Source organism: Boeremia exigua (genome assembly GCF_020726555.1).
Source record: "Boeremia exigua strain MPI-SDFR-AT-0100 chromosome Unknown C7974scaffold_9, whole genome shotgun sequence".
Lineage (NCBI taxonomy): Eukaryota > Fungi > Ascomycota > Dothideomycetes > Pleosporales > Didymellaceae > Boeremia > Boeremia exigua.
The window spans coordinates 702,193-728,519 of NW_025763526.1; the positions used below are offsets into that span (position 1 = coordinate 702,193).

Sequence of the window (26,327 nt, forward strand, 5' to 3'; positions counted from 1 at the left end):
GTGCTGTGGACTGCGTTGGGTGAGTGTAGATCACTGCCCTGCCCTCCACGGAGCGACTTAGTCACTACAGGCTCACGATACAAGCACACAGACTGAATTCAGGCGAGGTAACACAAAATCGGCGTGGAATTGTATGCTAATCCATTCGCCCCCAGAACACAATACGGTATCCCAATCATCGGTATCCACCACGCAGCAAACCCAACTTTTCTCGACCGGCGGCACTATAAAAGCCTGCGGGTAGCGCCAACAAGAGGTCGCCTTACAAAACACGGCCCTTGACCTGCTTGAACTCCTTGACGCGGATATCTGTACAAAGTCAGTCAACACCCATAGACGGATCGCCACACATACCTCTCCACATCATGACGGCCCCCAGCGCAATGGCCAGGACCGCCGTCGACGCAATCGACATGTAGCGCTGCGAATCGCCATACGCATGCTCGATCGCCGTCCGCGTGGGCGAGCCCTTGGGATGCGACGTCTGGACCACAATGTCCCCGTAGATAGCCATCAGATGCGGCTGCGACTCCGCGGGCAGATACTCGGCCAGCTTCGCGGGGAACACGCCGGTCCACAGCGCGGCAGAAATCGAGCTGCCGATGCCGCCGCCGATGCTGGAGAACATGCCCTCGACCGCAAGCACCACGGCAACGTACTGGTGCGTGGTCGCGGCCATGGCGGCCATTTGCTCGGTGATGACGATGGCGCCGCCCGCGAACGCAATCAGGATCTGGCTCAGCACGATGAAGCCCACCCCGATGTCGGGGTTGCTGCGGAACTGGATCATCAGCCCCACGCCCAGCATGCACACCGGCACCCCGAAGGACAGCGCGATCCACTTGAAGCGCCCCGTCCACCGGATCAGCACGCCGACCACGAATGACCAGAGGCAGGAGCCGATGCTGTAGATGTTGACCACGTAGGTGGCTTCCGTGACGCTGAGGCCCGTGACCACGGTGAGGTACGAGTAGAAGTACGCGTTCCAGACGAAGAAGCTGACGAAGAAGAGGCCGGACACGATGCAGGCGCCGAGGATGGTGCGGTCGAGGAGCAGTTCGAACGGCATGAAGCTCTTCGGGGCGAGCAGCTTCTCGTACGCGACGAAGGCGGCGAGCAGGAGGCCGCCGATGATCAGAAACGAAATGACGAACGCGCTCCGCCACTGCCCGGGCTGGTAGCTGTACAGACTGAACGGCAGCAGCAGGAACACGAGGCCGCCCATCAGCAGGACCAGGCCGCCCACGTCGAACTCCACCGCGTAGTACTTGACGGACTCGATGAAGCGGCGGTTGCTCGTGGCGCGCACGATAATGCCGGTGCGCACGGCCTTGCGGTAGTTCGCCCAGAACAGGGCCAGCAGGGGCAACACAACGATAGTAGTGATGACGGCGAACGAGCCGTAGAACCAGCGCCACCCCGGCCCCGCGAGGTACGCGGCTGCCAGCGGCCCGGTGATCCACACGGTGATGATGTACGGCGAGCTGGCGTACGCGAACATGAACGCGCGGTTCCTGAGATGCGACGTGTCGGCGACGAAGACCGACAGCACATACGACATGCCATTATATCTTCCCAGTCAGCAAAGCACACAACCCCGCACGGAGACGTACCCCGTCCAGTAGAATATCTGCGCCGCGGCATACGTCTGCACGCTGTTGCACGCAGCCATCAGCACGAGCCCGACGACCAGCAGCCCCGTGCTCAGCGCAAACCCCTGCGGCCGGCCAAACACATCCACGACCTTGGCCAGCGGCAGCTTGAGCACGCCGCCGATGACGCTCGACATGACCTACACAATGTTAGCCCCGGACTCAATTGCGCGGAGCGGCGCCACATACGCCCGTGTACGCCGTCAGCGAGTGCTGCCGGAACCCGCTCGTCACGTAGGCCATCAGCGTGCCCGAGGTGCCCTGCTGCATGGCATCCACGAAGGCGATCAGCCACATCAGGACGTACGCGGCGGCCAGCGCTTTGCGGTCCCACGCCGTGGTCGTGGCTTCCATGTTGCGGACGCCATTCTGGGCGCCGGCGGTGAAGGACTCGGTGCTGGAGGGGGCGGCGGCGGGGTGCTTGGTGGTGGTGTCGAGGGCGTGGCCGGTCTCGACGGCGAGGAGTTTGATCTCGGCTTCGGCGACGGGGTGCTCGAGGTGCGGACCGTGTCTGAAGGGGTTGCGCATGGTGAATGAGACGGGGAGGGCAATTGGCCAACAAATGGTTGGCAGTGAGAAGGCGGTTAACAGTGAGAAGCCTGTTCACAGCGAGAAGGAGTGTAGCAGTGAGAAGGAGTGTAGCAGTGAGAAGGAGTGTAGCAGTGAGAAGGAGTGTAACAGTGAGAAACAGTTCACCAGCAAGACGTCTTTCAAAAGTGAAAAGCTCGCTCCCAGCGCGAATCTCCCTTCACCGCGAGAACGATTCCCACAGCCCGACCCACGCGCCAGTCCAATTCACCTCCACACGCAGTGAAGCACGATGTATACCTCGCAATGCTTGGCACTTATCGAGCCTCCACACGCAACCCGCACCTCGCGACATACAAGCCACCTAACGTCCTCCCGCCTACCGCACCGCAGCGCATTATATATATATATATCCCGCCGTGCTCACCAGACGGTGCGGACTCGCGATCTGCTAAGCCGGCAGGGATCAGCGGGCGCGCAGGGCTTGGCGCACGCTTGCGCAGGTGGGGCGCGCGGCTGAGACAGGGCGACGGGTGGAGTCGGGCCTTTCTCCGCGCTGGTGCTGGGGTCGCGGTTGGCGGCGTGCAGGCGGGCAGGCGGGCGGACGGCGGGGCATGCTGTGCGGTGGGTTGGACATGCTGTGCGGTGGATTGCACATGCTGTGCGGTGGATTGGACAGGGGCGCCTTGCGGCGGGGGTTGGGGCGCATGCACGCCGTTGCAGGCACATTGAAGAGAGACTACAGACTCGAGCAATGTTGTGCACCAAGAGGAGAGAGGTTCTTGAAGGCTGTGTTGTGCTCGCTAGCAAAGCTCTACAGTTGGCCAGAAAGCAAGTCCGGTGTGATTTCTTGTCAAGTCCATTGTATTCGATTCGAAGCTAATTACATCAGGCGCTTTGAGATTGTATCGTACTCTCCACTCTCCTGCATGACGTCGTTGTCTGCCAGCAACACTTTATCTTGGTGACTAACTATAGTTCTGAGCTCAGATGCCGGCTTCCAACCAGCGCACCTGGCTCATGGAAAAGGCTCGTTGTGGTCTTCAATGAGTCAGTCGAAGTCGTCCCTTCCGCCTATATGTAGTCCTCAACTTCCGTACCAGTCACTCGCAGAAATACCCGATTATATTAAAATTTGGCGACGACTTACGCCAGGATCAGCTCGTGATCCAGATCACCACGCTCATGGATCGACTTCTTCGCAAAGAGAATCTCGACTTGAGACTCACGCCGTATCATATTCTCGCCACCTCCACCTCGGCTGGTGCCTTTCAGCTCGGAGGCAAGTGGTTCTGAGGATGGATGCGAGAATTCTACATAATACCTACTCAATCGCGGAGAAGGTACAGAATATCCGAGTAATAATTGCCTGTGGAAACCACCCAAGGACCCTTCTGCAACCTGGCATCCGTGGAAAGCCAGGATATTTACTTGCAGTGCGACCAAAGGCAGGAACCACTTACAACGCTCTCCTCAACATATAAACTGGTAGGCGACCATTATGTACATGTCCCTCGCACTAGTCTCAGAGTGGTCCACCCAATTTGGCAATCACTACTACCAATCAAGGCCGAAGTGCGATTGTACCACCAAGCACCGTATTTTCTCCACATGCACGCTTCGGGCCAGCTTACAATCAAACGAACATTTTTGAGAGCTTACCTTGTCGATGGCCATGGCCCGTGGAGTGTGGCATCGTCGAGCCATGAAACCGGACTGCAGGAACTTTCGCCCTCGGGCGCGGCATGCATCCAGCAAGTCAAAAGCTCTAGGAGAGCGGTGTAGCTGTTCTAGGTTGGTCGAACTCTCAATAGTTACCGGTGAGCTATCAGCCGGAGGAATAACTCGCCTGTATTCGCGGGCCGCCCCTTCTATTACATAGTACGGCATACTGCCACAGTCATGGATGCAGGTACCTACGCATTATAATTGGCTATAGGATGCAGGGAAAGATCTAGCTCTACAGGGGGTGCCACCTCGGGCTGATGCATAGTGCTGGCACGGCGTACTCATTGTTACCACAAGTCCGAGAGTGACGTTATTTGCCACTGAATATCATTGGTTCGATCTTGAGGCGCAGCTTCACAACGCTCGTCGATTCGTGGAGAAGAGCAGCAGTCTCAACGTGATCCTCAGAGATGCGGTCCCAACTACGGCACCCTCGAGTACGCATTCGCAAATCAGAGTATAGAGACGAACACATCGTTTCTGCAGGTTGGTCAATCTCCCACAAGTTCCCGTGAACTAGCACTAGGACGTGCTATCCCTATGTACAATTTTCAATGGTAGTGCGGGGTACCTGTGAGGGGAGGAAAGACTAGACCTCTCTATACCCACGGTTCCACTGTGCCGTCTAGCCATTTACAGAGGTTGCACAACAGTCGCAGTGTTAGAGACTTGGGCGAGGCAAAAATAAGAAAAGGTTCTCTCGTCTGTATGTACTGTGTAGATTGAAACGTCTAACGCGATGGATGCTTTTGTACTATCGCGAGTTTGCCTCGTCGTAATACTTGACGACTCAGGATCTGACACCATCACTGTTCCGCCTTGCTATGCTGTTGATCTGTTCATCCTGTGACTGGTAGACTTGTTTGAGGGCCGACCGAGCTTGATTGACATAAGGTACGCACCCAACTCCCGTCCTGGCGTACTTTCGGAGTGTAGAACGCACTTTTGATCGTGAAGGCAGATCTAACAGTCTCAGTAGCTTTCCACGCCGTCTGATGACGAAACACCTTACCTACACCACTCGCCGTGACGGTCCAGCATCAGCACAAGCTTCGACATCGTTCTCAGCCATTATTGCATAGAACTAACATGATGTGACGGAGGAATGCCTCCGTCAGAAATCAATAGATGTCTTGGCATGCTCTGGGTTACCCTCAGCGCCAAAGGAATGATTACTTGGGTGCTATTCCGGTCGCCTACATTAGATACGGTCTCCGTTCCAGTCCTGATCTGCGCAATGTGACTGATCAGACCACCACATCCGTCACCTCAATCCCGCTTAGGTAGCGGTGAAGCGACGATCGAAGCTCCCCACGAGTGGTTCCTTGACCTCGCACGGCAACGCGAGGATCTAGCGCCTTGATCTCTACAGGGGATTAAACGTTCAGGTGCGGCACATGTACCCAGCAAGTCGGAAGTCGCGGAAGAGTGTGTAGCTGCTCCAGGCCGAACTGTCAATGAAAACCTACCCGTGAGCTATCAGCCGAATGAAAAACCCCTGTATTTAACGACCCAAGACAACGGGAATTGGGAGCAACTTATCGTAGGAGGCTAAGAGCCCATCACCCCCAGCGCACATCTGCTGCTACAGGGGGCAGCGTTGGCCTAAAACAGTGTGCCGGCGCGGCATGCGTTCAGCAAGTCAGAAGCTCTAGGAGAGTGGCGTAGCTGCTCCAGATTGGCCAACTCTCAATGGATCCCGTGAGCTAACAGCGGGCGATTACGCCCCCTGTAGTGGGCCCGGTCGCGGCAAGCAAGATCCAGATTCTGCGCGAATCGGTGCCATACGCCCCATCCTTTTCCAATCTGCTCGTGTGGAATTCTCCGTTTCTCAATTAGTGCGCTTAAGCAGGGCCAAATGCCGCGTGGTCCGTGGCGTTCGGTGTTTGCGTCAGCCCTGAGTCATGATCGATGTCACTTGCAGTCAAGACTGGTTCAGAACAGCGGCTAGATAGCCAACGGCTGCCAAATGTTCATTGTTACATCAAAAAGGAGCTAGTTTGTGCGATCCTCGTCGGCTATCCATTCTCCACACCCTCGCAGCACCGTGGTTGTTGGCACGAGTTGCAGTGACGAAGTAACAGGGATCAGGATGACTTCATGGAGCGCTCTGCGTCCCTCACTGCGTCGAAACCACGGTTCAATCCGCTTGCAGTGGCCGCTGGAGCTTCCACCGCAGACACACCTGCGTCCGTAGTTGTGTCGGTTGACGTAGTTATGTTGGCTGACGTAGTAGCCGCTTTAGCGACACGGGCTGGAGACAGTTAGGTTACATCCTGCATTGCAGTAAGGACCCTAACCTCTGGACTGTTTTAGGTTTCCGATAGCTCTACTCATGCGCCACCCTATAAGATCTATCTCTACCACAGGAATTCCTTCTTGCGCAAGTAGGTCGTTTATGCGATCCATAGTTGACCGCTTAAGATTAAAAGGAACTCGACGCCACCGAATATCAGGCGTTCCATCCTGCATCCCACGGGCAATGTCTTTGGTGATGTCCTACATAATTCTGTCAGTCCCTGACAAAGGCAAAGTGAGAGCGGGGTGGCGCCGAACAATGAACCTCCGCCACTCTTCTTCTGAGAAGCCAGCCGCAGCACGTGCTTCTTCTGCGGAAGCTCTATCTGGCAATCGGGGCATCTCTGTCTGTGGCAGCCTAATAGGGTGATTTTGTACGGCGCTGTTGTGAACCCCACCAAACACATGATGTTGCGCTACGCGCGGCCGCAGATTTCTCGGCCAATCCGCGCTATACAACCCTTGTCCTCGTCTGTCCTGTCTGTCATGTCGTATGCATAAAACAACGCTAATGCATGCTTTGGCCCCAGTTCTAATGTAGCCCCTTCAGAATTGGAAGCTGATTTGTGCAGCCGCAGACAGTGTTGCCGTGTGTATGCAAGCCCAGCAACACGAGTCGAACAAGGGAGAGCCGTCCAATCGCGGATTAGGGACAAAGATTGTTTGCGACACAGTTGCCCTTGGCAGCCATCGGAACATCAGAGACGCGCGAATATTAGCGTCGTTGATCAGTCCCACCGGCTCGCAGAACTTCAGCATGTACATATCTGACGCATTGCGAAAGCACGAAAGTACTGTACCTAGAACTAGTTCCAATTCGAACACTTCACACCATCTACTGGAGCTTCGTGTATCTGTGTTGGCATGAACAGGGTTCCTCGATTGTGCGCCTATCACACGCGGGATAGTCATCGCCCGGAAATACGCGCCGTTGTGTACTACATACCAAGAGCAGAAATGACACACGCGCGGATGAGGTTTACGACTACCTAGAAAGTTGGTACCGTGGCTTCAGGACAAGTGTAAAGACACTCGCGTCCTGCGAGAGTACACTGATGCTAGCAGCCCTCGTTCGAGACGTAGTTCTGAACGCGGAATGACCCAGCGCGCCACGGTGCGAACGAGAGGTCTCTCCAGTGGGTACAGCAGCTGCAGTGCCTGGAGCTTAGACCCATCAGCTCGCGACGGCCTCAATATGGGCCAGATTTGCTGAGGCGCTAACGTGTTCATGCGCCTGGTCTACGACTGGCCTGCTATTAACCAACCAAAGTACAACATGCAGAACGCGCTAGGACACCATGGGCATTACGGATAGGGAGCCGAGAAGAGCACGAATTACGGAGTTGAGCGTCCATTCCATGTAGGCAAGCAGTTTGATACCTACATGCATGCATAGTTCGAGCAATTTCCTAATTGATCTCACACCCACAATCCTTGTCAGGGTATGAGAGTACCAGTCTGTGCGCTGTCATCGCAATCCAAGTCATTCCTTTGCTTCCGTTGTACTGCTGCAGGAACTCAACATCGGTAAGGGAGCGCAAACCCCAGTTTTTGAATCGCATTTAGCCGCCGCCCATGTCCACATTGTTCTCATTGTTTCGTTATCGGAGTCTCGCAAGCTGCGTGAAGCTATAGTCGGCCGCAAGCATACAACATGTCTTCTTCTTCAACAATGTTACACTACGACAAACACTCAACAGACCTGTCCGGTGATCAACAAAACCAACCGTCTAGGAAACGCAGACGCAGCAGTACCGATCATGCGCTCATGTAAGACCCTGAGATTATGAGTAAGCCTTTCTTTTTAATCAGCACGCAGCCACAAGAAAGTAAAAATAATTGAAGATGATGGAAAGCTACCATCAAGATCTATCGCGAGCTTCACAGTTGCCAACATACGAGACTCCGAAAACGCGACAGACGATTCAGCGACAACCAATTCAGCGACAACTAGTCCAGCGACAAACGCTTCAACGACAAAGGCTTCAACGACAAATGATTCAGCGACAAACAATTCAGCAACAAATAATTCAGCAACAAATAATTCAGCAACAAATAATTCAGCAACAAATAATTCAGCAACAAACGATTCAGCGACACATGATTCAGCAACAAATGATTCAGCAACACAGCGAGCTCAAACTGAAGCTCTACACGATGAGAGCCAAGAACCCCAAGCTATTGATTGCGACGCTATCATACATGCCTACTGTGTTTCCATAGAAGGTGGTACAGACCGATCACGTTCCCTCGACGAACAACACCGGGAGAGCTTCTCCAATTACTGCAAAAGCCTTGATAAAGAGTATATCCCAGAACTTGTCAAGACCGTGCAAGCAACCCTTTATCTTCACAAGATAGTTACGCCAACATGCACAACATGTGGGTCAGACGAATGCGAACCACTCTGTCGAGCGACACCACTCTATCAGATCAAGGAGTGGACAGATACCATAAAGGTTAAATTACTTCCTGTAACCTAGGATCTTTAAGCTAACTTTATAAAGTCAACCTGTAAACACTGCTTCGTATCCTTCAAGGGTATCAATGCAGACCAGTTGTTAGCAAGCCATCGTATAATTCACCTTCGAGGTAGAGTTTGGTAGAGATAGTTGTTAAAGAACAACATGCTCTTTTCTCTTCTACATAACTGTTTAATCAACACATCATCCAATTGACACATCTTTCTAATTTGATGCCATGTAGGGGCATTATGTACCACAGTTGTAGTTACGTACGGAATACGGCTAATAGATACCAGACTGCGTGCGTGTAGATAGACAGTGGCTCCGATAGATACTTAAAACAGGACAGCAGCGTAGACAGGTCACAGCAACTACCTCGACTTAGCCACTGAACGGGAGCAAGTTCAGAAACACCAAGACATCAAACCAAAGTACAGGGAGCCAATCCTTGCAGGTACAGCAGCAGCAAGGAAGCACGAGGGATCCTGAACTAGACAACACTGAATTATTAAGCTACATTTAAAAGACGACATCTGTCCCAATCCACTCAGGGATGGCTTGCACAAGACCCGCACGAGTCCAGTAAGGAGCCTGACACGGAAACGCCAAGCCGACAGTTGCCCAACAATTCACAGCGACCTCTCATTCAGGCAACCGCTGGCAGATCATCACCCACCCGCAGCACCCGGAAGCCCCGCCAAGAAGCGCAACATGGACGATTTTGTACCCAGAAATGCGTTCTTGGTCTTGTCAGCGGCAGTTCCCTTGATATGTTGCATAAAGACCTCATGCCCCGAAACCTTCATGGAACGACGCGATTCAGAGAGCGATGGTGACCGACTTGGACTGGGCGGAGATTGTAGAAACGCAAAGTCGACCTGTACTTGGCGATTGGAAGCCTTTAACCTTTTTTTTTCCATACCTCAGACCTATCGAGAGCCATTGGGACACGCTCTTTGCAGGTTTATCTATGTTCAAACTCACAAAGTTGCTCGTTCCAAAACTATCATGGCCCCTACTCAAATTTCCGATATCCGGTTTCAAAGTCGTCAGCGATGCGGTATTGTTTGAGGAAGAACAGCCTGAGGAGTTTCACAGGGGCGTCTACTATCCAGTCAATATAGGAGATGTCTTCGCGTCGAAGCACCTAGTACCTAGGTAGGTAAACTTGGTTTCGGTGTAACGTCAACCGTTTGACTGGCCCGTGATCTACAGCAAGTTAGCATTCGGCAATTGTGCTATCTATACCAACAGCAAACTAGTCGCCATACTTACACTACCTTGAAAGTTTTCACAAGAGGGAATGGATGAAGATGAGTACAACATGTTCAATATCGTAAGCAAAGGCAATGCTTCACATCCGGGATACATTCACGTTCGGACAGCCCTTGACTTGTTTACTATTCCCCGACAAGGTGGCGATCATCGATGACTTGTCCAGAAACCAATGTGGGATAGTTTCGAGGATATCTTGAACAGAAACCCAGCGCACCACTTCACAGGCGAGCTGCTAAAAGCTGGGTTGTCGCAAGTGTTCCTCGCACTCGATTACCTCACACAGAAGCCAAGATAATACATACAGGTACGGCCTAACACATGTCTCTCCGCAACTCTGTCGACAAGAATGTAGACATAAGAGCTGACACTATCCTCATAGAAACTGAGGATCAGCATGTCTTGAAAGCCTTTGTACACGCTGAAATGGCATCTCCCTCGCGTCGAAAAGTTGTAAACGGCAGGCCAACCTACGCGACACGTCACTTCAGATTGCCAAAAGAGTATGGTCGTGTTGTCCTTGGAGACTTCGGCTTTGCAGTTCGTGGCGACAATCCTCGGATCTATGACGCGCAACCAGATATCTACCGATGTCCAGAGGTCATGCTGAAGACTGAGTAGGGTTATCCAGCTGATATCTGGAACGTTGAAGCGACCGTACGTACCATCTCAAGTCTGAGACGAAATCAGACGTTGACGGAGGTGCACCGATCTGGAATCTCTCCATACGAGGATAAACATCTTTTCTACGGCATCAATCCAACCGAAAACCAATACTTGACTAGAGCTCTAGGCTCTTCCCTGGACTAGATATGTTACAAGAAGCGGGGTCCGATACATGTACTCGAGGCCCTCCAGTCTCCGCCCTGTTACTCCTCGGCAGCAAACAGTCTACATTCTACCAATCGAACCGCAACCAACCAACTAATATTGACTGGTTGCTTCGTGTAACACCTCATCTTTCCCTGAGCCCTCGGTATACAGGTCCTGACATTAGCCTATTAGAGCAGGTGATTCTCTCCACAGCGACTCGGTGCTACCAAGCCCGTGTTGAAATGCCTAGCTTTCTAGCGGTCTATGTAGTCGGCACACGGTAAGAGATGGAGTTAAGCCACTTTTAAATCCGTGTCGTTAACTCCATGTTTGCGGTCAACATTTTAGGAGTTCCTGGCTTTCTGTACAGGGAGAGGGTCGGCGTTGGACTGGTACAGTATGCCGGCGTGGCATGCATTCAGGAAGTCAGAAGTTTGGGGAGAATGGTGTAGCTGCTCTCAATGAATACCCGTGAGCTAACAGCCGGACGATTATCCTCGCTGTATGTATACCACCTTCCAGTCTGGTGCAAATCTGTAGCACCCGAAACTATGGTCAAAGGTGCGAAGGGAATTACTCGGATACAAAAAGACTCCGATGTGTGTAATCAAGAACGCACGGTACGTATTGTGCATCCCTGTATGGTAAAGCTGCACGTCAAAGTCTTGTCGAAGTGTCAGTCGCTCATAATAATATTGCTGCATGATAGAAGTCCGATACTAGCATCCCTGTGGTTGTAATTTCTAGCACATCAGTCATGTTGGGAAAGACCAAAACACGCCAGCATTGCTGATCTCGACGGACTCGATGCGGACAAGCCACAGTTCAATGCGCCATAGAATTAAGTAAAGTGGTATCATAAAACTGGTTAATTAGATAAGCAAGTTAAATGCACGAATGGTAGTCACTTCAGGGGGCTAGAGGCGTCATGGTACACGTGTTGCTGCTCATCGGTCTTTCGCTCAATGTTCACACCGTTAACGCGCGATGCCGGCAACGTAATCTACAATAAGACTTTGATTCATTTAAGAAGTCCCTGTACTCCCGAGATGTTATCACCAACGCACTTACTACCTCAGTGAAGCTCCCAAATCCTGAAGACACCAGAGAATCACCACCAGCACAATGCGATACCCTCTCGTTCTATCCCTCTTGTCCGTCTTGGGTGCAGCCACGAAGTCTACCTCTAACGAGACTTACGATTATATAGTCGTCGGTTCCGGTCCAGGTGGAGGGCCTCTCGCAGCAAATCTTGCCAGGGCTGGCCATTCCGTCCTTCTTATCGAAGCTGGAGACGATCAATGGAACAACCCAAACTCAGCAACGGTGTGGAACAATACTCTTGCGATCAACGATCCTCTCACTCGGTGGGACTTTTTTGTCACGCACGATGAACCCCGCTATGATGAGGGATTCACTTTCTCGACTTGGAGACAAACTGACGGGGAGTTCTATGTTGGATTAGATCCTCCAGAAGGCGCCGAGCGACTTGGGATCTACTATCCACGAGCCGGGACTCTAGGGGGCTGCACAATGCACAACGCCGCCTCCATTTCCCTTCCAGCTGAATCTGACTGGCGAGCCATTGCAGACATCACTGGAGACTCCTCTTGGACGACTGAAAACATGCGCCAGTATCTTGTGAGATTGGAGAGATGCCACTACCTTGCCAACGGAAGCGATCCGACCCATGGATTTGATGGATATATCGATACATCGCTCGGAGATGTATCGTGGTCGAACCACAATACCCCTGTGGCAGAACTGGCACTGAGACATCACAATGCAGCCGCTGGAGAAGGTAACTGGAACCTAACACAGCTTCTTACAAGAGATATCAACGACGACTCCGCAAGCAGAGACAACACCGTGGGGGTTTTTGGCCCATTTACTCATTCAAACCACGGAGTTCGATCAAGCCCGAACAATTATATTCGAGCTACTCTCGCGGATGCTCAAAGGTTTCCCTTGACTGTCAAGCTGAATACTCTTGCAACAAAAATAATCTTCTCCCGATCTGATAAGTCTAAAAACAGAAGTTCGAAGCCTGCGGCTACTGGTATCGAGTTCCTACAGGGTCAGAGTTTGTATTCTGCCGATCCAAGATACAACCCCAAAGCTCGCGGTGTCCCCGGCAAAGCCTTTGCGAGAAGAGAGGTGATCATTGCTGCAGGCGCATTCAACACTCCGCAGCTTCTCAAGCTAAGTGGAATTGGCCCCCGAGATGAGCTTAGGAAGTTCAAAATTCCCGTGGTCAAAGACCTGCCTGGGGTTGGGGTCAACATGCACGACAACTACGAAACCTCTATCTACGGAACCTTCGCAAGCACAGTCTATGGCTTCTACGACATCTTTGCAAAGACATCGAAAGCCTTGTTGACCAGAGATATCCACTTTTACTGCGGTTCTATGCAGTTTATTGGATTCTGGCCTGGTATGCCGGGCTGGAACCCAAATGAGTTTACATGCGGCTTTATGCAGCTTCATCCAAGAAATATCAACGGGTCGGTGACCTTAAGGTCTGCCAACCCCCGGGATATGCCTAAGATCCACCTTGGATTCTTCTCAAAGGGAAACGACGATGACCTAGCGTCGATGACAGAAGCCATCAATTTGGTTCGCCCGGCGCTACAGACGCTGTCCAACAACACGTTCACGGAATTCCACCCATGCCCCAGGGGATCTCCTTGCACCAATGAGACTCAGGTGGAGTATCACCGTACAAATGCCTACTCGCATCACGTCACTGGCACTTGTGCAATTGGCTCAGACGATAACCCTATGGCTGTCTTGGATTCTCAATTCCGTGTCCGTGGTGTTGATAACCTCCGCGTGGTTGATGGTTCGGTTTTCCCAGTTCAGCCAGGCGAACTACCGAGCTTACCCACATTCATGATCAGCGAGAAGGCATTTGACGATATTGTCAGAGATATCTAGGTATCTATATGGACCCAATTGGAACTGTAATACGGGTAAGGACGGGTTGCGATCTCTGTTTGTATACACGTGCCAACTTTGTTCATTGTTTGTGCTAGATAGTTTATTACAATTCTTTGAGATATTTAATGACTTCCATATAACTAATCCGGTCAGGATTCATAATGGTCTTCAATGACTAATTAGACTGTTCTCGCGACTCAATGTCCAAAAGCTGCCTCGTGCTATCTACGAGTGTCTCACTCATTGGACGATACGATATCTGAGTGACTTCTACGATTCGTTGCCCGTCCACAGAGTAGATACTGCTTCCAGCACTTTCAACACCTGTTCCTGGCATGCCCTCCGGGATGCGGTCCCTCAATGCAGGAAAATGAGCCCTGAGTATATCCGCAGCAGTCTGCCAATCAAAGTGACGTGCAACCAAGAATCTTTTGCCAGAGACAGCGGGCGCTTCGAGAGCTACGACCATCATGGAAGCTAGATCTCGCACGTCGGTGAAGCCGCCGTAATCAAGGGATGGGATCCTGTCAGATCCAATCAATGACATCCAGAGGAACCGTAACGTAGACCGAACTTCTGATAGTCTGTCGATTCTCTCGACATGCGGCCCCAGAACAAGGGAGGGACACAAGCATGTAATGTCAAACCAGGGCTGATTTCCTTCCATCCACTTCCATACCGCCCGCTCAGACAGAGCCTTCGACGCCTCGTACGCGTCCAGATAATTCGGCATCCCCTTTGCTTGCTCCCACGTCACTGGATTCCAATCATCCTCCGAGTACACGTATCCTGGTCTTTTTCCCTTTGAATGATCTAGCATAGCTGCCAATGAGCTCAGGTGAACAACCCGTTTGAAGCGCTGTAGGTCCGCGAATCTCTTCACTGCATCAAGAACGCCAACCGAGCTCCTGATTGCTGGCTCCAGAATTTCCCCCACAATGTCTTCGACAGGATATGCGGCGGGGCTTGCTGTATGAACTACACCAACGATACTGCTATCAATGACATTCGCAAACTCATCCGAATTGCTCAGATCCGCGACAAAGGCGATGCTTAGGTGTTTGTCGATAAAGCCTGGAAAGGTTTCGCGCAGTTGTGCAGCTGCCTTGTCTGAACGCACCGTGCCGCGAACGTTGTACCCATTGTCAAGTAGTACTTTGACAACATGACTCGCTATGTACCCGTTGGCGCCGGTCACAAGTATGGTTCCAGTGGAGGACGTCATTGGAGGCTGTGTTGAAGGACTGAGAAAGCCTCTGTCGGAAAGAGAATGCAGTAGTGTATAACATCAATCTAATACGCATGCAACAACGGTTTCTATATCCAATCCAAAGACTTAAAGCCTCTTATCTCCGTTGAGGTTTTGCAGGAGACGGGCCGAAAGTTATACATCTAGCACTAACATCGAGAAGCATACTCAATTAGGATAAGTTTGTATGTATATAGTGTAGCAGGGGTAATCTTACTCAATGTTGTGTAGTCTGTGCTGCTGTCACGAATTAAACGGGCACGCTTTGAACTGTTGTAAAGCTGAGTTTAGCTAATGGCAGCTGTAGAATACGTACGTAGAAACACAGAGCAGTTCAGGTTTCCAATAACAACGTCGCTAAGCACAGACTACCTATACAATATTGGGTTGAAAGGATAAGTTGGCTCACTGTTCGAGTGGATCAAGTCATGGTCAACATGAAGGATCTCGCCAACTGAAGCAAGCTAATTGGACGAGTGCGCGGGATCAGCACACAAAGGGATTAGCGCGCACGATCAGATTTGGTATAAGTACTAATCTACTTAGTAGTTACAACAATAGATGAAATTGATCGCTCATTCTCGCACCTGATCAGCTGCTCAAGTCTTCTAGCTTTTCCACACATTGCTTACTTAACCCTACCATACTTCAGGTATTAAAGTAGGTTATCTAGGTGAGTAGTGTCAGGCCTTAGCACGAGCGGGTGAGAAGAGCAAGCCAAAATGGTACTACTACTCACGCTAATAGTCACCTCGAGACTCGCTGCTCGAGGCAGTAGATATTATTCCATCCAACGCACACAAGCTAGGACCTGACAGTTATGTCACCTTGGAAGTATTTTCTATCGTACTATCGTAGTATCTTAGCCTTAGAGAATCCTTGTTTACTAGCTCATGCTTTTTTTTTCTACTTCATGAATGTGGATAGATATTTTTGTAAGCACGACGCTGCACAGGCACAAAAGTAAGACAGTTGCAAAAAATAAATACTTACATGCTGCAGTTGCAGTGGGGATTCCCAGTGGTCACCCAACTAAGTAATAATCCACTAGTGCGTTGCTTAAATGAGGCTGACCTCGGACGCCTAATTGCCTGCTTACGATCTGGCTCTGCCTGGAACGAGAAGAGTTCAATTAATGCACATCAGTTGCAGTTGGGGGCCAAGATTCATCCAATCGCCTTATCATTACCCAGGTAAGCGTTCCACAGATCTTAGCAGTATGCAATATCATGTTGCGAGAATTAACGTCCTAACAACGCTTGGACACCTGCGTAGGTAATTGCAGCTCGCTTGTCAGAATCTCTGTTCCTCGTAAAAATTTGGGAACGTTCCATGATGCACAAGTCAAACTCGACCACCCCGTTCGACTAGCAGGAGCGGTTCATGTTACTTGAGAGATCTTCAGCGACAACACACGCTCACTCCCAACCACACATCCGTGGGTCCTATGGCTAATTCTATTGTCTCGCCCCTGGATACACCTTCCAACCCACTCCAACACAATAAGCGGCTTCCTGAATCCGTTGAGTTGCTGGATATAACAAGTCTCAATTCGGCCACGGGAGAGACTCCAAGCTCAACGCGTGCTAGCAAGATCAATTCTGGCTTGACCGATGGCTGGGTATATGAGATACTCAGTTGTGTAGTCGCCATATTGGCCCTCGCTAGTCTTGTTGCAATTCTCCGCTACTTTGACGGCTTCATCATCACCGAATTGCCCCTGCACATCAGCATCAATACCTTGATTGCTGTGATTGGAGCCGTAATTAAGGCCATGATACTGCTTCCCGTAGCTGAAAGTAGGTGCCATACGTTGATCGCTAGAACTTGCATGAAGTCTAACAATTACACGTTTAGGCATCAGTGAGCTGAAATGGTCATGGTTCATCACTCGAAAGCAGAAACTGGTAGACTTTGAGAACTTTGACATCGCAAGCCGAGGACCCTGGGGTGCAGCGTTGCTTATTTTTCATCTACGAGGTCGGTATGTTTATCGCTCTTAACGCATGTCTAAGGTCCGTGATACTGACTGTAGTAAGGCATTTAGCTACGATTGGAGCTTGGCTGACCCTACTCGTACTTGCTGTTGATCCATTCACGCAGCAGGCTGTTCGTCCGGTGAGATGCGATCATGGTCTTTCTGGCGGAGCGGCGCGTCTCCCGTATGCCAACAACATTACCAAGATCTCGGCACATGTCGGTCCTGGTCTCCCGCAACAGCTTCTACCAGATCTTGCGAGCGCCATGTATACGGGTCTTCTTGGTGACTCACGAAGCTTGAACAGCGAGTGCTCGACAGGCAACTGCACTTTCCCCGGAGATGCAGCCGTGGGATCGTTCCAAACAATAGCTTTGGATGCATCGTGTGTAGACATATCAAATGAGATTGTCGAAGTGAAGTCAAAGAACGCCGTGAGAGGACCTTGGTATCTCCCCTCACTCGGCAATGCCACTTCGGCTGTTGGTCAATCTCTACTGGTACATACGTACGCCACGACCGAGTCTTCGCCATTCTTGAAATATTGGAATAAAGAAAACGACACCGCTCTGTTCAGCTTTGCTGCTTTGCTTTTCCAGCCGAATGAAGGCTGTACGGACGCATCGACATGCACACACGCTCTAGCTGTCGAGTGCAGGTTAAACCCGACAATACAAACTATGTATACTACAATTGAGCTATCCAAGGTCCAGGAAGAAGTCGTAAACATTCAGTCCGTGGAATTGGTTCCATATCCTTCTGTGGCTCCGAAACGATCCCACCTCGACTCTTGGATGAGCATACCCGAAGAGGTAATCCGCAATGGCGAACGAGAAAGCTGCACACCATCAATGACGTATACGCCTGACACTCCAGTCGCCATCTCAAACAATTCCTTTTGGTCTGCCTCCGGGAATCCCACTCCAAGCGATTTGAGGTGGTGGGCAGACTGGTGCGTATTCTGGATCCCTTCAGGCAGCTCATGGGCGCTCTCTGCGTTTCTGGAAGGCATTTACGATGACAAAACTATGATGGGCGCCTACGGACCTTCGATAGTTCAGTCCACCTACGGAGATGTATGGATCAAAAACTTGTACGAGAATGGCACAGCGACAGTCGACACGGTTCAGACAAGATTTCGACAGCTCGCAAACACTATGAACACATATTTTCGCAATAGGAACTCCACGGATGACGGAAGAACGACTTACACGACTGGGACCGCAGTTCAGACGGACACGTGCATCAAAGTGCAATGGGCCTGGATAACTTATTCTGCGAGCTTGGTCGCCTTGACCATCATGTTCCTGTGCTTGACAATTTGGAAGACCAAAAGAACAAACAGATCGGGTCCACCTAGAGGCACATGGAAATCTTCGGCTTTAGCAGTTCTCTTCAGTGGTTTGCAGGAAGATTTGAGGAAAGAGCATGGAGAACTCGACAAGCAGACCAGAATGGCACATCGTGCAGGTGAACTTGAAGTGAGACTTGAACCCACGGAGTCTGGATGGCGCTTGAAACGAAGAATGTCGTCTTAGCACTAGAAGTGCTTGCTGGAATGACTATAACTATTAGAGCGTATCAAATCATCACTTTATCCAAGCATAACCGAGGGAACAGCATTGATGAGAACACAAATCTCTACGAGCCTCTGAGAACCAATTGAGAACCAAAAAGAAAAGATCGAATGACTTGCTAAACACGGGAGGATTAAATACATTAAGCAAAACAGCGGGTACTGTAGTTTGCAAGAGAAACGGCTACTACTACTTAGGTAAAAGAAAAAGACGTGAAAGACATACAACAGTGGCTGCGTATCTCAACTAGATCAAATCGTACGATTCGTACACTCCATGGCAAGGACCAACCCTTAAAAAAGGTCTGGAAAGTGTAGCTACGCCACTGTATTACGCTGCACTATACAATGTAAATATGACCACAAGACTGCTGCTCGATAAAGGCGCTGAAGTCAACGCGTAGAGTGGAAAGTACGGCAACGCACTGTAGACAGCTTCATCTAGAGGCCACGGGCAGGTAGTCAAGATGCTACTTGACGGAGGCGCCGAGGTCAACGCGCAGGGTGGAGGCTACGGCAACGCACTGCAAGCAGCTTCATTTAGAGGTGGTCGGACCGAGCACATTGACAGCCCATCTCTCAGCTGAGAAACAAGGCGATCTGGATGTCTATGTGATGCTGCGCAGAGCGGACGCAAACGGCGTTATGCTCCAGAGCATCAACCAGCCTCTGACTGATCTCGGCGTCGATAACGAGTCGCCGCAGTGATCCTTATCAGGGAAGATGTCGCAGGTGTTGTGGTCTGGCCTGCCTTTGGAGCCCATGTGCGAGGCATATGGGTCCAACTAAGAAAGGAAAAGTGCGGCACCAAAAGCCGCGGCGACAGTAGAAACTCCTGCAATAGCAAATCGGTGATTGGCGAGACCGCTCTTTGGACACTCGCTCGGCTGGTTGAAGCCCCTACAATTTTTTTCGAGGTCGACGGCTGCCATACTCTCGACTGTAGCCTTGTCAATCTTGACTTTGCAGGGGTTCGAGATTGGTGTGGGAGACGAAGAGTTAAGGACCGCACAGGTTTCATGTGCCAAGAGTTCAGTCGCAGCCTCGAGTGTCTTGTCAGTCACGTCGATGCCCACTCCCCCATTCAGGCAGTTCGCGCTATTGCCGTTGTTGTTGGTGGCAGCCACGATATCCACCTCCTGGCCACTCGCTTTGATCTCGAAGTCGACCAAGAAGTTATCTGTGCTGTTGCGCGTCAGGATGACTTCTTGTTGGGTTTGGTTGCACGACGTCCAGTGCAAATTCCAGAGGACGCGAAGCTTGCTCTCGCCTCCAAGCCTGAGAGGGCTCCACAACAGATAGGGGTCGTGCTCTGAGGCGCTGATCCAGTCGAACTCGTGGATGCTGTCAACAAGGAGGTCGATATCTCCAGTCATGTTGAGGACCTGGTACCAGATGGAGAGCTTGAGATGCTCAGCCAGCTTGGAATTCTGAGCGGCGAATACGATGGGGAAAACATCTGATGGCGAATATGTGACGTTGGTACGGGGAAAAACCAGGCCGATATCCAGGACACTGGCGGCGATAGCGACGGCGGGGAGGTAGCCAGAGGCACCTACGAGGGTCCGTATGGACTGGAAAGCCAGGTACATGGCTGAAAGCGGACCAGGGTATTGTTTGTGTTTGTGAATTTGCCTTGCTGGCAAGAGAATCAATGGCCGTCTAACTGCTGTTTGCTGTCTCTGCTGCAGTTGCTGCTATCGTTGCGGTCCTTTTGGAGATGACTTCGCTAGGACGGAATTGGGTGAGTGTAGGTGTGTAAGAGTGAAATAAAATCACAAGGCTTAGTGTCTCTGGGGCGGACCACCTGCTGTTTGGCGGGTCGTGCCGAGAGCTGTTGTGCCGAGAGCCGACCCTTGCAGGAATTTCGCAGGAGGCGGATGCAGCCTAGATTGTAATTGTGTAGATATGATCTCCCCAATTATGTCCCCTGTTCCACTCGTGTCACGTCCGCCGGGTTGCTTATTATGTGTTACACCCATCTTACCAAGTGTCTCTCACTGGAAGATGTGGCGACGCTAGGACTAGGTAAAATGAGTGATACGTTTTGGCCAGATCGATTTCCTATGCGCGAGGTACATATCGATCCTGAATCATCAGCGATCCAAGTAAGAAACCACAGGAGGCTTTTGCTCTCGCCCAGGGACGTTTATCTTATACTTGCTCTTGACGAATTTGCTGCAATCTATACAATAGATCAGATTTATTCCCAGTCATTCTGGAGAATCATGCTCCTCAAGCGTGATGAGAGCGTGATGGATGTTTCCGCGATAGGGATGTTCTGGGCTGAAATGCTTCTTGGACACTTCCAGCGCCCGCTTGAGCATCATCACTGCCTTAATAGATCGCCTCGATTTACATAGAGAAGACTAGATTGTTGTACGTGCTAAACGTCGATGAATGATTAGGTCTAAGAGCGTTCTAATATTCTCTAAGCGCCTGTTCAAACATCAGTCCTGCCTTGTGAAACCTTCCTTGTCGTCTATAGAAAATACTTGGAATTATTTACCATGTTAAGTATCGCTGCTCTTCCTTTTCAGCTCTTACTTAAGCATATTTTCTACCTTAGCTAGAGGCTCTAGAAGAATAGTATACCGTAGCACGCAAGGGTGGTTTTGTGACGTGTGAGGTGACTATTTCAAGTCTTGATTAATGTTGGAGCTACTGTGAACGAGCTACGCTAGAAGCACGAGTTCAACCTCTGCAAGCATGTACCTGGAGCTGAATCCCGTCATGAAGCGAACGAATCCACGAGGAATGACCCATTGCTTCTCGTTTGCGTCCCAGTAACTAACGTCTCTCCTCGTAAGCTCGAAACGCGCTTCCTTTGTCTCGCCTACATGAAGGCGTACTTTTTCAAATCCCCTCAAGACTTTCAGTGGTGTGCCCACGGGGGTAGTGTCTCGAGGAAGTGACACGTACAACTGTGGTACAGAAGAACCATCCCGATCTCCAGAGTTTGTTACATTCACCGTCACAATAGCGACAGTGGTCCATAGATCTGCTAGTCCACCAGGCACAAATCCCTGGGACTGATCGGCGTGCGGCATCAATGGTCCATCAACAAGCTCGACACGGAGGTTCTTTCCCATTTCGAAGCTGGTGTACGAGAGCCCGAAACCGAATTCATACAGTGATTCTGTATTATTCTGCATGTCGATGTGCCTGTAGTCAATCATTTGGCCCTCGGTATAGTCTGCCTGCCATGCATTAGGGTTGGTGATGTTGCGAGATAGTTCAACAAGTGGTGGACCATAATCTGACTCGGCCTTCGGAATAGAGTACGGAAGTCGACCGGCAGGCTCGGAAATCCCCCAGAGAACATCTACAATAGAGTTTCCGGTCTCTTCACCTGGGTAGTGTGCCGCTAGGATGGCAGTAACGTTTTCATTATCGGCCCAAGGCATAAGAACAACACCTGGGCCATGTGTTATGACTATAGTGTTCGGGCACAGCCTTGCCGTGCTCTCCACTGCCATGGTCGCATTCCACTGGAAGTCAATAGAAGCCCTGTCTAACCCTTCTGTCGCGAAGGCCTTCAGAAATAATAGGCAGACTTGGGGTCGTGGGTAGACAGAGCGGAAGCGTCCATCGGCAATCTCGTTGTTGTCGAAGAGCCATTGAACTCGCCCGCCAAGAGATTTGACCTTGTTGCGGATGGCCTCGAGAGGACTGACGAGGTTGGTGTGACGGACTGTGCCAGATCCACCGCCAATATCAAGAGTGCCCATTTCGTTGCCAAATGCATCATCGCCATAGACAAGATAGACTGAACCAGGGGTTGGGTCCGGAAGATCGTTGCCAAAGAGCCCAAAGCTTGTCTCACTTGTTAATGGCAATGTGCTGTTTACGTTCTTAAGCAGCACTGTACCAGCTGCACCTAGTTCGCGAATACCTTGCGCGTGATCCTCACGAACATCCCGTGCCGGAACTTCAGGATACAGCGCAGATAAAGGCGAATTGCGGCCGTATGTGTAGGTGAGGAACACAGCGCCGCTAGAAGGATCGGCAGTGGGAAAACCATCGTCCTGTCGAAGGCGAAAGTACGGTGTCATGACTCTTACAGCCATTTCTTCGAGACGATCTTCTGTCACATTGCCTGCTTCGACTGCTCGGACAAGGGATTCGCCAAAGTAGTACCTGCCAGACACGGTAGCTGTTCCAGGCATCTCCATATCTAGTCCTGCATTTGCAGACGCCACCGTGGAGTGTGTAGCATCCCAGTCTGATACAACATATCCAGGAAAGGCCAACTCATCTTTGAGAATGGTACTCAGAAGGTTCGAATTCGCGCATGAGTAGCTGCTATTGACGCGGTTGTATGCGCACATGACGGAAGCCGTTCCTGCGTGGATGGCATCTGCAAAAGGCCAAAGGTAAAGCTCATGGAGTGTCCGGTCGTCAATGTTCGCAGATAATGCCTCGATGACAGTCCCATCAGGGAGTCTGCTGGGTACACGTTGCGTCTCTTGTTCATTGCCGATGTAGTGCTTTGAAACTGCCTGGACTCCGACCGCTTGAATACCAGTGACAGACTCATAAATTGCGACACCGGCGAGATAAGGATCTGGACCAAAACCTTCCCAGTTCCGGCCGCCTCGAGCATGGCGACCTAGTGGACCTACAGACGGCCTGTAAATTTGTAAGCTTCTGAACAACAGCCGGCTACTGCTTGCTGTTCTACGCACCCAAGATGGACGTGTGCGCCTTTTGCTCTGAATTCTTGTCCGAGTGCCAGTCCTCGCTTGTACATCAAGTCTCTGTCCCACGTCGCTGCTACCGTGATCCCAGATGCAAACACACTGACACCATCGGACCGAGCTAGTCCCGCTGGTCCATCGGACAAACAAAGCCCGCTAAAGTTGAGTCGTTCAATCGCTACAAGCGTGCCAACACATGGCAAGGGTTGCCCGGAGCCGAAACCACCGGTGACAAGACCAGCTTTCTCAGTGATGTTAAGTTGAGACAAAAAGTTTTTGGCCTTATCTGAAGCTGCAGTCCAGGCTATACGCATCTATCTATCAGGAACGAAGCCTAATAAAAAGCTAAGCTACTCACAGAGATGAGCTCTCAAAGTCGTGTTGACAGCTGTTACAAGGTGCAAGGTTGCAATGGGTAGAACCAAAGTGCGAGTATCAAAGAGACGCATGCTGAACGAAGAGCCTTTGGAAGGACGATTGCAAAGTAGTATCGGTTGAAGGCTCGATGTTCAGTTCTGTGATATCGACCACCCTTTATAATTATCATCAGACTATACGCTATTAACTGCTCAGAAAGTTTTAAAGTCAGCTTGGACCAAATGCAATATAGAACACCAGGATTTATACGTCGTATATACTGTGCGCGTCACAGCTGATGACCATGACAAGCGTCCATGTCGATCTTAATGGTCTTGCGTCTTTCTTGGCCGTTGAGGCTATGTAAATTTCGCAAACTACAGTATAGCTTCATACACGGGCGCTTGCATGTTTCGAGACCACAATTTGAGGCTTAACAGGCCTCATTCGGTAAGGTACTCAGCCGCAGCTTTCCATGTAGCCGAGAACACACTAAAGCAGTACGTATACGACAGATGTCAGAGTGACGTAGAATGAGGTATGTCTACCCACTACGCGTACAGCTTTACCCTAGCCGCAAATGTACTAGCTTCCAAATATCCCCATGGAATGCCACTGCCTAATATTGTTTCATGGACACTTCTCAGGTCCAGCCTTAGGTCTCCCGAGGTAGTCTCATAACTCTTAGTATGACCCTTATCGCAACAACTGTCTGATTCCGTTTTTTTTATCGATTCCTAGGCCCTTGGTTAATTTATTCTTACCTGGTACCAATCTTCAAAATAGAAACGTCAAACACAGCCCATCAGCCATGAGCATGTGTTATGTAATCAACAATCCTTGCTCACCTGGGCAGTATCCATGAGACGTAGATGATAGCCGTGTTGACATCGGCCTCTCGAGGTCAGCGCTCGGTTCACGCGACGACTTCTCAAATTCGTGTCCAATCAGCATGAGGGCGCGTTTGGCTTGAGTCATTATTATATCTTCACCCGATCGTGGAAAATACCACCTAACATGATTGTCTAAGTTGTTAACAGTTGCCAATTTCGCCTGAGAACAAACCGTACCTCATCCGACCGAGTGGGACAGCTTGGTGGTCCGTCCGTGCGGCAATGTACCGTTCACATATACGCGTATTGATTTAAGCTTTGATCACCTGTGTACTAAAGTAGCGCAATGTCATGGGGTTCTCTTCGAGACATTCCCTAATTCCTACGAGATACACGTACACAGTTCATACGCGCTACGCCTCCTTTACCTGCTTTGACTGCTACATGTCACAGCAAGAACGCCGACCCTGCGAGCCTCGCCTTAGGCGGCGTCGCCCACACCGAAAATCCAGACAGGGCTGTAGCGAATGCAAGGCACGACACATCAAGTGTGACGAACGCCGCCCATCCTGTGCCAATTGTGTCATTTCCGAGCGGCCGTGCTCATATCCTGTCCATGATCCTCCGGATTCTGCGCCGATTACTCGAAATGTTATCCGAACGGCTGGCAATATCGCGCCTGAAGTGTCGGAAGTGAGTGATTGTTTCAATGCTATCCATCTAGCCTGCCTCCACCACGCTGAGACGCAAATGGAAAAGTACATGGCGCTCTCCGAAAGCGCGCAGCCCATTATCGAGCTGGCTATAGCATGTACCGACACTGCACCCTTCCTGCTCGATCAAGTGCTAGCACTATCCGCGCTTCATCTCTCTACAGAAGTAAACACAAAAAAAGAAGCATACCACCGCCAAGCAACCTATTTACAAAATCGTGCTTTGCAATTGTTCAACCAGTCAAAGGTGGAAGTCTCGGACTCGAATCGCCTGCCGATGTTCCTGTTTGGTTCTCTTCTTGGTATCCATGTACTCAAGGAGACGCTTGCTGGCCACTCAGGCACCATTTCAGCATTTATCGAGAAATTCATCCACTATCTACATCTACACAGAGGAATTCGTGCATTCATATGCGATCAATCTTGGAACCAAATCCTCCAGTCGGATCTCAAATCGCTATTGTATTTGTCGCGTCTTAGCCAACGCATGGAAGATCAGGCACCCGGAGCGGAAACCATCAAACTCCGAACGCTGTTCGACAGCTATAATGCCAGGGACGATGTCATCATTGCGTGCCAAAGTGCATTGCAATGGATACAATGGATGCTTGATGTTTGCAAGCAAGATCCGTCCGAAGAGCTTATAGGGATCCATGCCATTCTGGCATGGCCGATAGTGATTCCCGAGGAGTATATTGACGCTCTATGGAAGCATCGTCCTGAGGCTTTCGCAGTTTTAGTTTTCTACGCCGCTGCTTTACAGCGTCATCAAAGATTCTGGGTCTTTGGCGATTCTGGAACGTCCCTACTCAGCCTTTTATCAAGCAGTATTGGTTCTTTCTGGCTGGGACATCTCGATCTGTAGATGTAGGGTACTACGGGATATTCTTGTTCGTTGAAAACGGATTTTTTCTCCGCACCTTGAACAGATTTTTTCTCCACATCTTGGCATACGATAAGGTCGTTGTCACTTGATGGTTTCAACTTGTCTCCAAGTGATGTCGAAGTTTCCAATTGCTGGTTGTGAAGACTTAGTGAAGATTAGTGGGTGTTGGTCGGTGGCCCAGCAGAACGCGAATCCGGACGGGACACGCAAGGACGTTACCTGTCAAGGCCACGGTACTTAGCAGAGCCTGGGTACCTAGGTTGCGCTCAGTGCGCAAATCGAGGTTGTTGGATTTTAAGTCCACTCAACGCTCGCACTCAAACTAATCAGGAACTA

At 50.7% G+C, this 26,327-nt stretch overlaps 10 protein-coding genes across 10 annotated transcripts; 5 read left to right on the top strand and 5 right to left on the bottom strand.

Moving 5' to 3' along the window:
- Window positions 1-94: 94 nt before the first annotated feature.
- On the bottom strand, window positions 95-2,326 carry C7974DRAFT_227549 (siderophore iron transporter). The gene is made up of 4 exons (XM_046137305.1): window positions 1,842-2,326; window positions 1,614-1,792; window positions 355-1,571; window positions 95-309 (listed from the first exon to the last, which is right to left on the bottom strand). Exons 1-4 carry the CDS (start codon window positions 2,178-2,180, stop codon window positions 263-265), a joined length of 1,782 nt encoding a protein of 593 aa, XP_045994646.1. The 5' UTR covers window positions 2,181-2,326; the 3' UTR covers window positions 95-262.
- A 3,527-nt stretch (window positions 2,327-5,853) lies between these two features.
- Window positions 5,854-6,584, bottom strand: C7974DRAFT_227562 (uncharacterized protein). Its single transcript, XM_046137306.1, has 3 exons — window positions 6,465-6,584; window positions 6,209-6,407; window positions 5,854-6,162 (listed from the first exon to the last, which is right to left on the bottom strand). The coding sequence occupies exons 1-3, from the start codon at window positions 6,546-6,548 to the stop codon at window positions 5,996-5,998; spliced, it is 450 nt and encodes a 149-aa protein (XP_045994647.1). The 5' UTR covers window positions 6,549-6,584; the 3' UTR covers window positions 5,854-5,995.
- A 920-nt stretch (window positions 6,585-7,504) lies between these two features.
- On the top strand, window positions 7,505-8,880 carry C7974DRAFT_473971 (uncharacterized protein; the record flags this gene model as incomplete). The annotated part of the gene is made up of 5 exons (XM_046146583.1): window positions 7,505-7,566; window positions 7,603-7,648; window positions 7,907-7,976; window positions 8,019-8,665; window positions 8,714-8,880. 5 exons carry the CDS (start codon window positions 7,505-7,507, stop codon window positions 8,810-8,812), a joined length of 924 nt encoding a protein of 307 aa, XP_045994648.1. The 3' UTR covers window positions 8,813-8,880.
- A 761-nt stretch (window positions 8,881-9,641) lies between these two features.
- On the top strand, window positions 9,642-10,756 carry C7974DRAFT_435617 (uncharacterized protein; the record flags this gene model as incomplete). The annotated part of the gene is made up of 7 exons (XM_046145073.1): window positions 9,642-9,814; window positions 9,934-9,958; window positions 9,990-10,007; window positions 10,113-10,202; window positions 10,295-10,538; window positions 10,578-10,603; window positions 10,679-10,756. The coding sequence occupies 7 exons, from the start codon at window positions 9,642-9,644 to the stop codon at window positions 10,754-10,756; spliced, it is 654 nt and encodes a 217-aa protein (XP_045994649.1).
- Window positions 10,757-11,884: 1,128 nt separating this feature from the next.
- Window positions 11,885-13,696, top strand: C7974DRAFT_315795 (uncharacterized protein; the record flags this gene model as incomplete). The annotated part of the gene is made up of 1 exon (XM_046138528.1): window positions 11,885-13,696. One exon carries the CDS (start codon window positions 11,885-11,887, stop codon window positions 13,694-13,696), a length of 1,812 nt encoding a protein of 603 aa, XP_045994650.1.
- A 178-nt stretch (window positions 13,697-13,874) lies between these two features.
- On the bottom strand, window positions 13,875-14,924 carry C7974DRAFT_316688 (ketoreductase; the record flags this gene model as incomplete). The annotated part of the gene is made up of 1 exon (XM_046138572.1): window positions 13,875-14,924. One exon carries the CDS (start codon window positions 14,922-14,924, stop codon window positions 13,875-13,877), a length of 1,050 nt encoding a protein of 349 aa, XP_045994651.1.
- A 1,150-nt stretch (window positions 14,925-16,074) lies between these two features.
- C7974DRAFT_399064 (uncharacterized protein) lies at window positions 16,075-18,515 on the top strand. The gene is made up of 4 exons (XM_046142383.1): window positions 16,075-16,141; window positions 16,224-16,747; window positions 16,806-16,932; window positions 16,988-18,515. The coding sequence occupies exons 2-4, from the start codon at window positions 16,396-16,398 to the stop codon at window positions 18,462-18,464; spliced, it is 1,956 nt and encodes a 651-aa protein (XP_045994652.1). The 5' UTR covers window positions 16,075-16,141; window positions 16,224-16,395; the 3' UTR covers window positions 18,465-18,515.
- A 772-nt stretch (window positions 18,516-19,287) lies between these two features.
- C7974DRAFT_426380 (uncharacterized protein) lies at window positions 19,288-20,094 on the bottom strand (the record flags this gene model as incomplete). Its single annotated transcript, XM_046144518.1, has 1 exon — window positions 19,288-20,094. The coding sequence occupies one exon, from the start codon at window positions 20,092-20,094 to the stop codon at window positions 19,288-19,290; it is 807 nt and encodes a 268-aa protein (XP_045994653.1).
- Window positions 20,095-21,067: 973 nt separating this feature from the next.
- C7974DRAFT_458174 (glycosyl hydrolase family 3 N terminal domain-containing protein) lies at window positions 21,068-23,651 on the bottom strand (the record flags this gene model as incomplete). The annotated part of the gene is made up of 4 exons (XM_046146078.1): window positions 21,068-21,080; window positions 21,218-23,134; window positions 23,191-23,506; window positions 23,561-23,651. The coding sequence occupies 4 exons, from the start codon at window positions 23,649-23,651 to the stop codon at window positions 21,068-21,070; spliced, it is 2,337 nt and encodes a 778-aa protein (XP_045994654.1).
- A 1,143-nt stretch (window positions 23,652-24,794) lies between these two features.
- On the top strand, window positions 24,795-26,008 carry C7974DRAFT_399066 (Upc2 protein). Its single transcript, XM_046142384.1, has one exon. The coding sequence runs from the start codon at window positions 24,837-24,839 to the stop codon at window positions 25,968-25,970; it is 1,134 nt and encodes a 377-aa protein (XP_045994655.1). The 5' UTR covers window positions 24,795-24,836; the 3' UTR covers window positions 25,971-26,008.
- Window positions 26,009-26,327: the final 319 nt, after the last annotated feature.

Bases quoted from the DNA above. Each gene is read 5' to 3' on its own strand.
- C7974DRAFT_399066 (XM_046142384.1), top strand. From the start codon at position 24,837: ATGTCACAGCAAGAACGCCGACCCTGCGAGCCTCGCCTTAGGCGGCGT.
- C7974DRAFT_227562 (XM_046137306.1), bottom strand. From the start codon at position 6,548: ATGCCCCGATTGCCAGATAGAGCTTCCGCAGAAGAAGCACGTGCTGCG. The intron at 6,408-6,464 runs GTTCGGCGCCAC...AGAATTATGTAG, and splicing joins AAGAGTGGCGGAGGTTCATT to GACATCACCAAAGACATTGC. The intron at 6,163-6,208 runs GTTAGGGTCCTT...AACTGTCTCCAG, and splicing joins AAACCTAAAACAGTCCAGAG to CCCGTGTCGCTAAAGCGGCT.
- C7974DRAFT_399064 (XM_046142383.1), top strand. From the start codon at position 16,396: ATGGCTAATTCTATTGTCTCGCCCCTGGATACACCTTCCAACCCACTC. The intron at 16,748-16,805 runs GTAGGTGCCATA...TTACACGTTTAG, and splicing joins ACTGCTTCCCGTAGCTGAAA to GCATCAGTGAGCTGAAATGG. The intron at 16,933-16,987 runs GTATGTTTATCG...GACTGTAGTAAG, and splicing joins ATTTTTCATCTACGAGGTCG to GCATTTAGCTACGATTGGAG.
- C7974DRAFT_227549 (XM_046137305.1), bottom strand. From the start codon at position 2,180: ATGCGCAACCCCTTCAGACACGGTCCGCACCTCGAGCACCCCGTCGCC. The intron at 1,793-1,841 runs GTATGTGGCGCC...AACATTGTGTAG, and splicing joins CGCTGACGGCGTACACGGGC to GTCATGTCGAGCGTCATCGG. The intron at 1,572-1,613 runs GTACGTCTCCGT...CTGACTGGGAAG, and splicing joins CAGATATTCTACTGGACGGG to ATATAATGGCATGTCGTATG.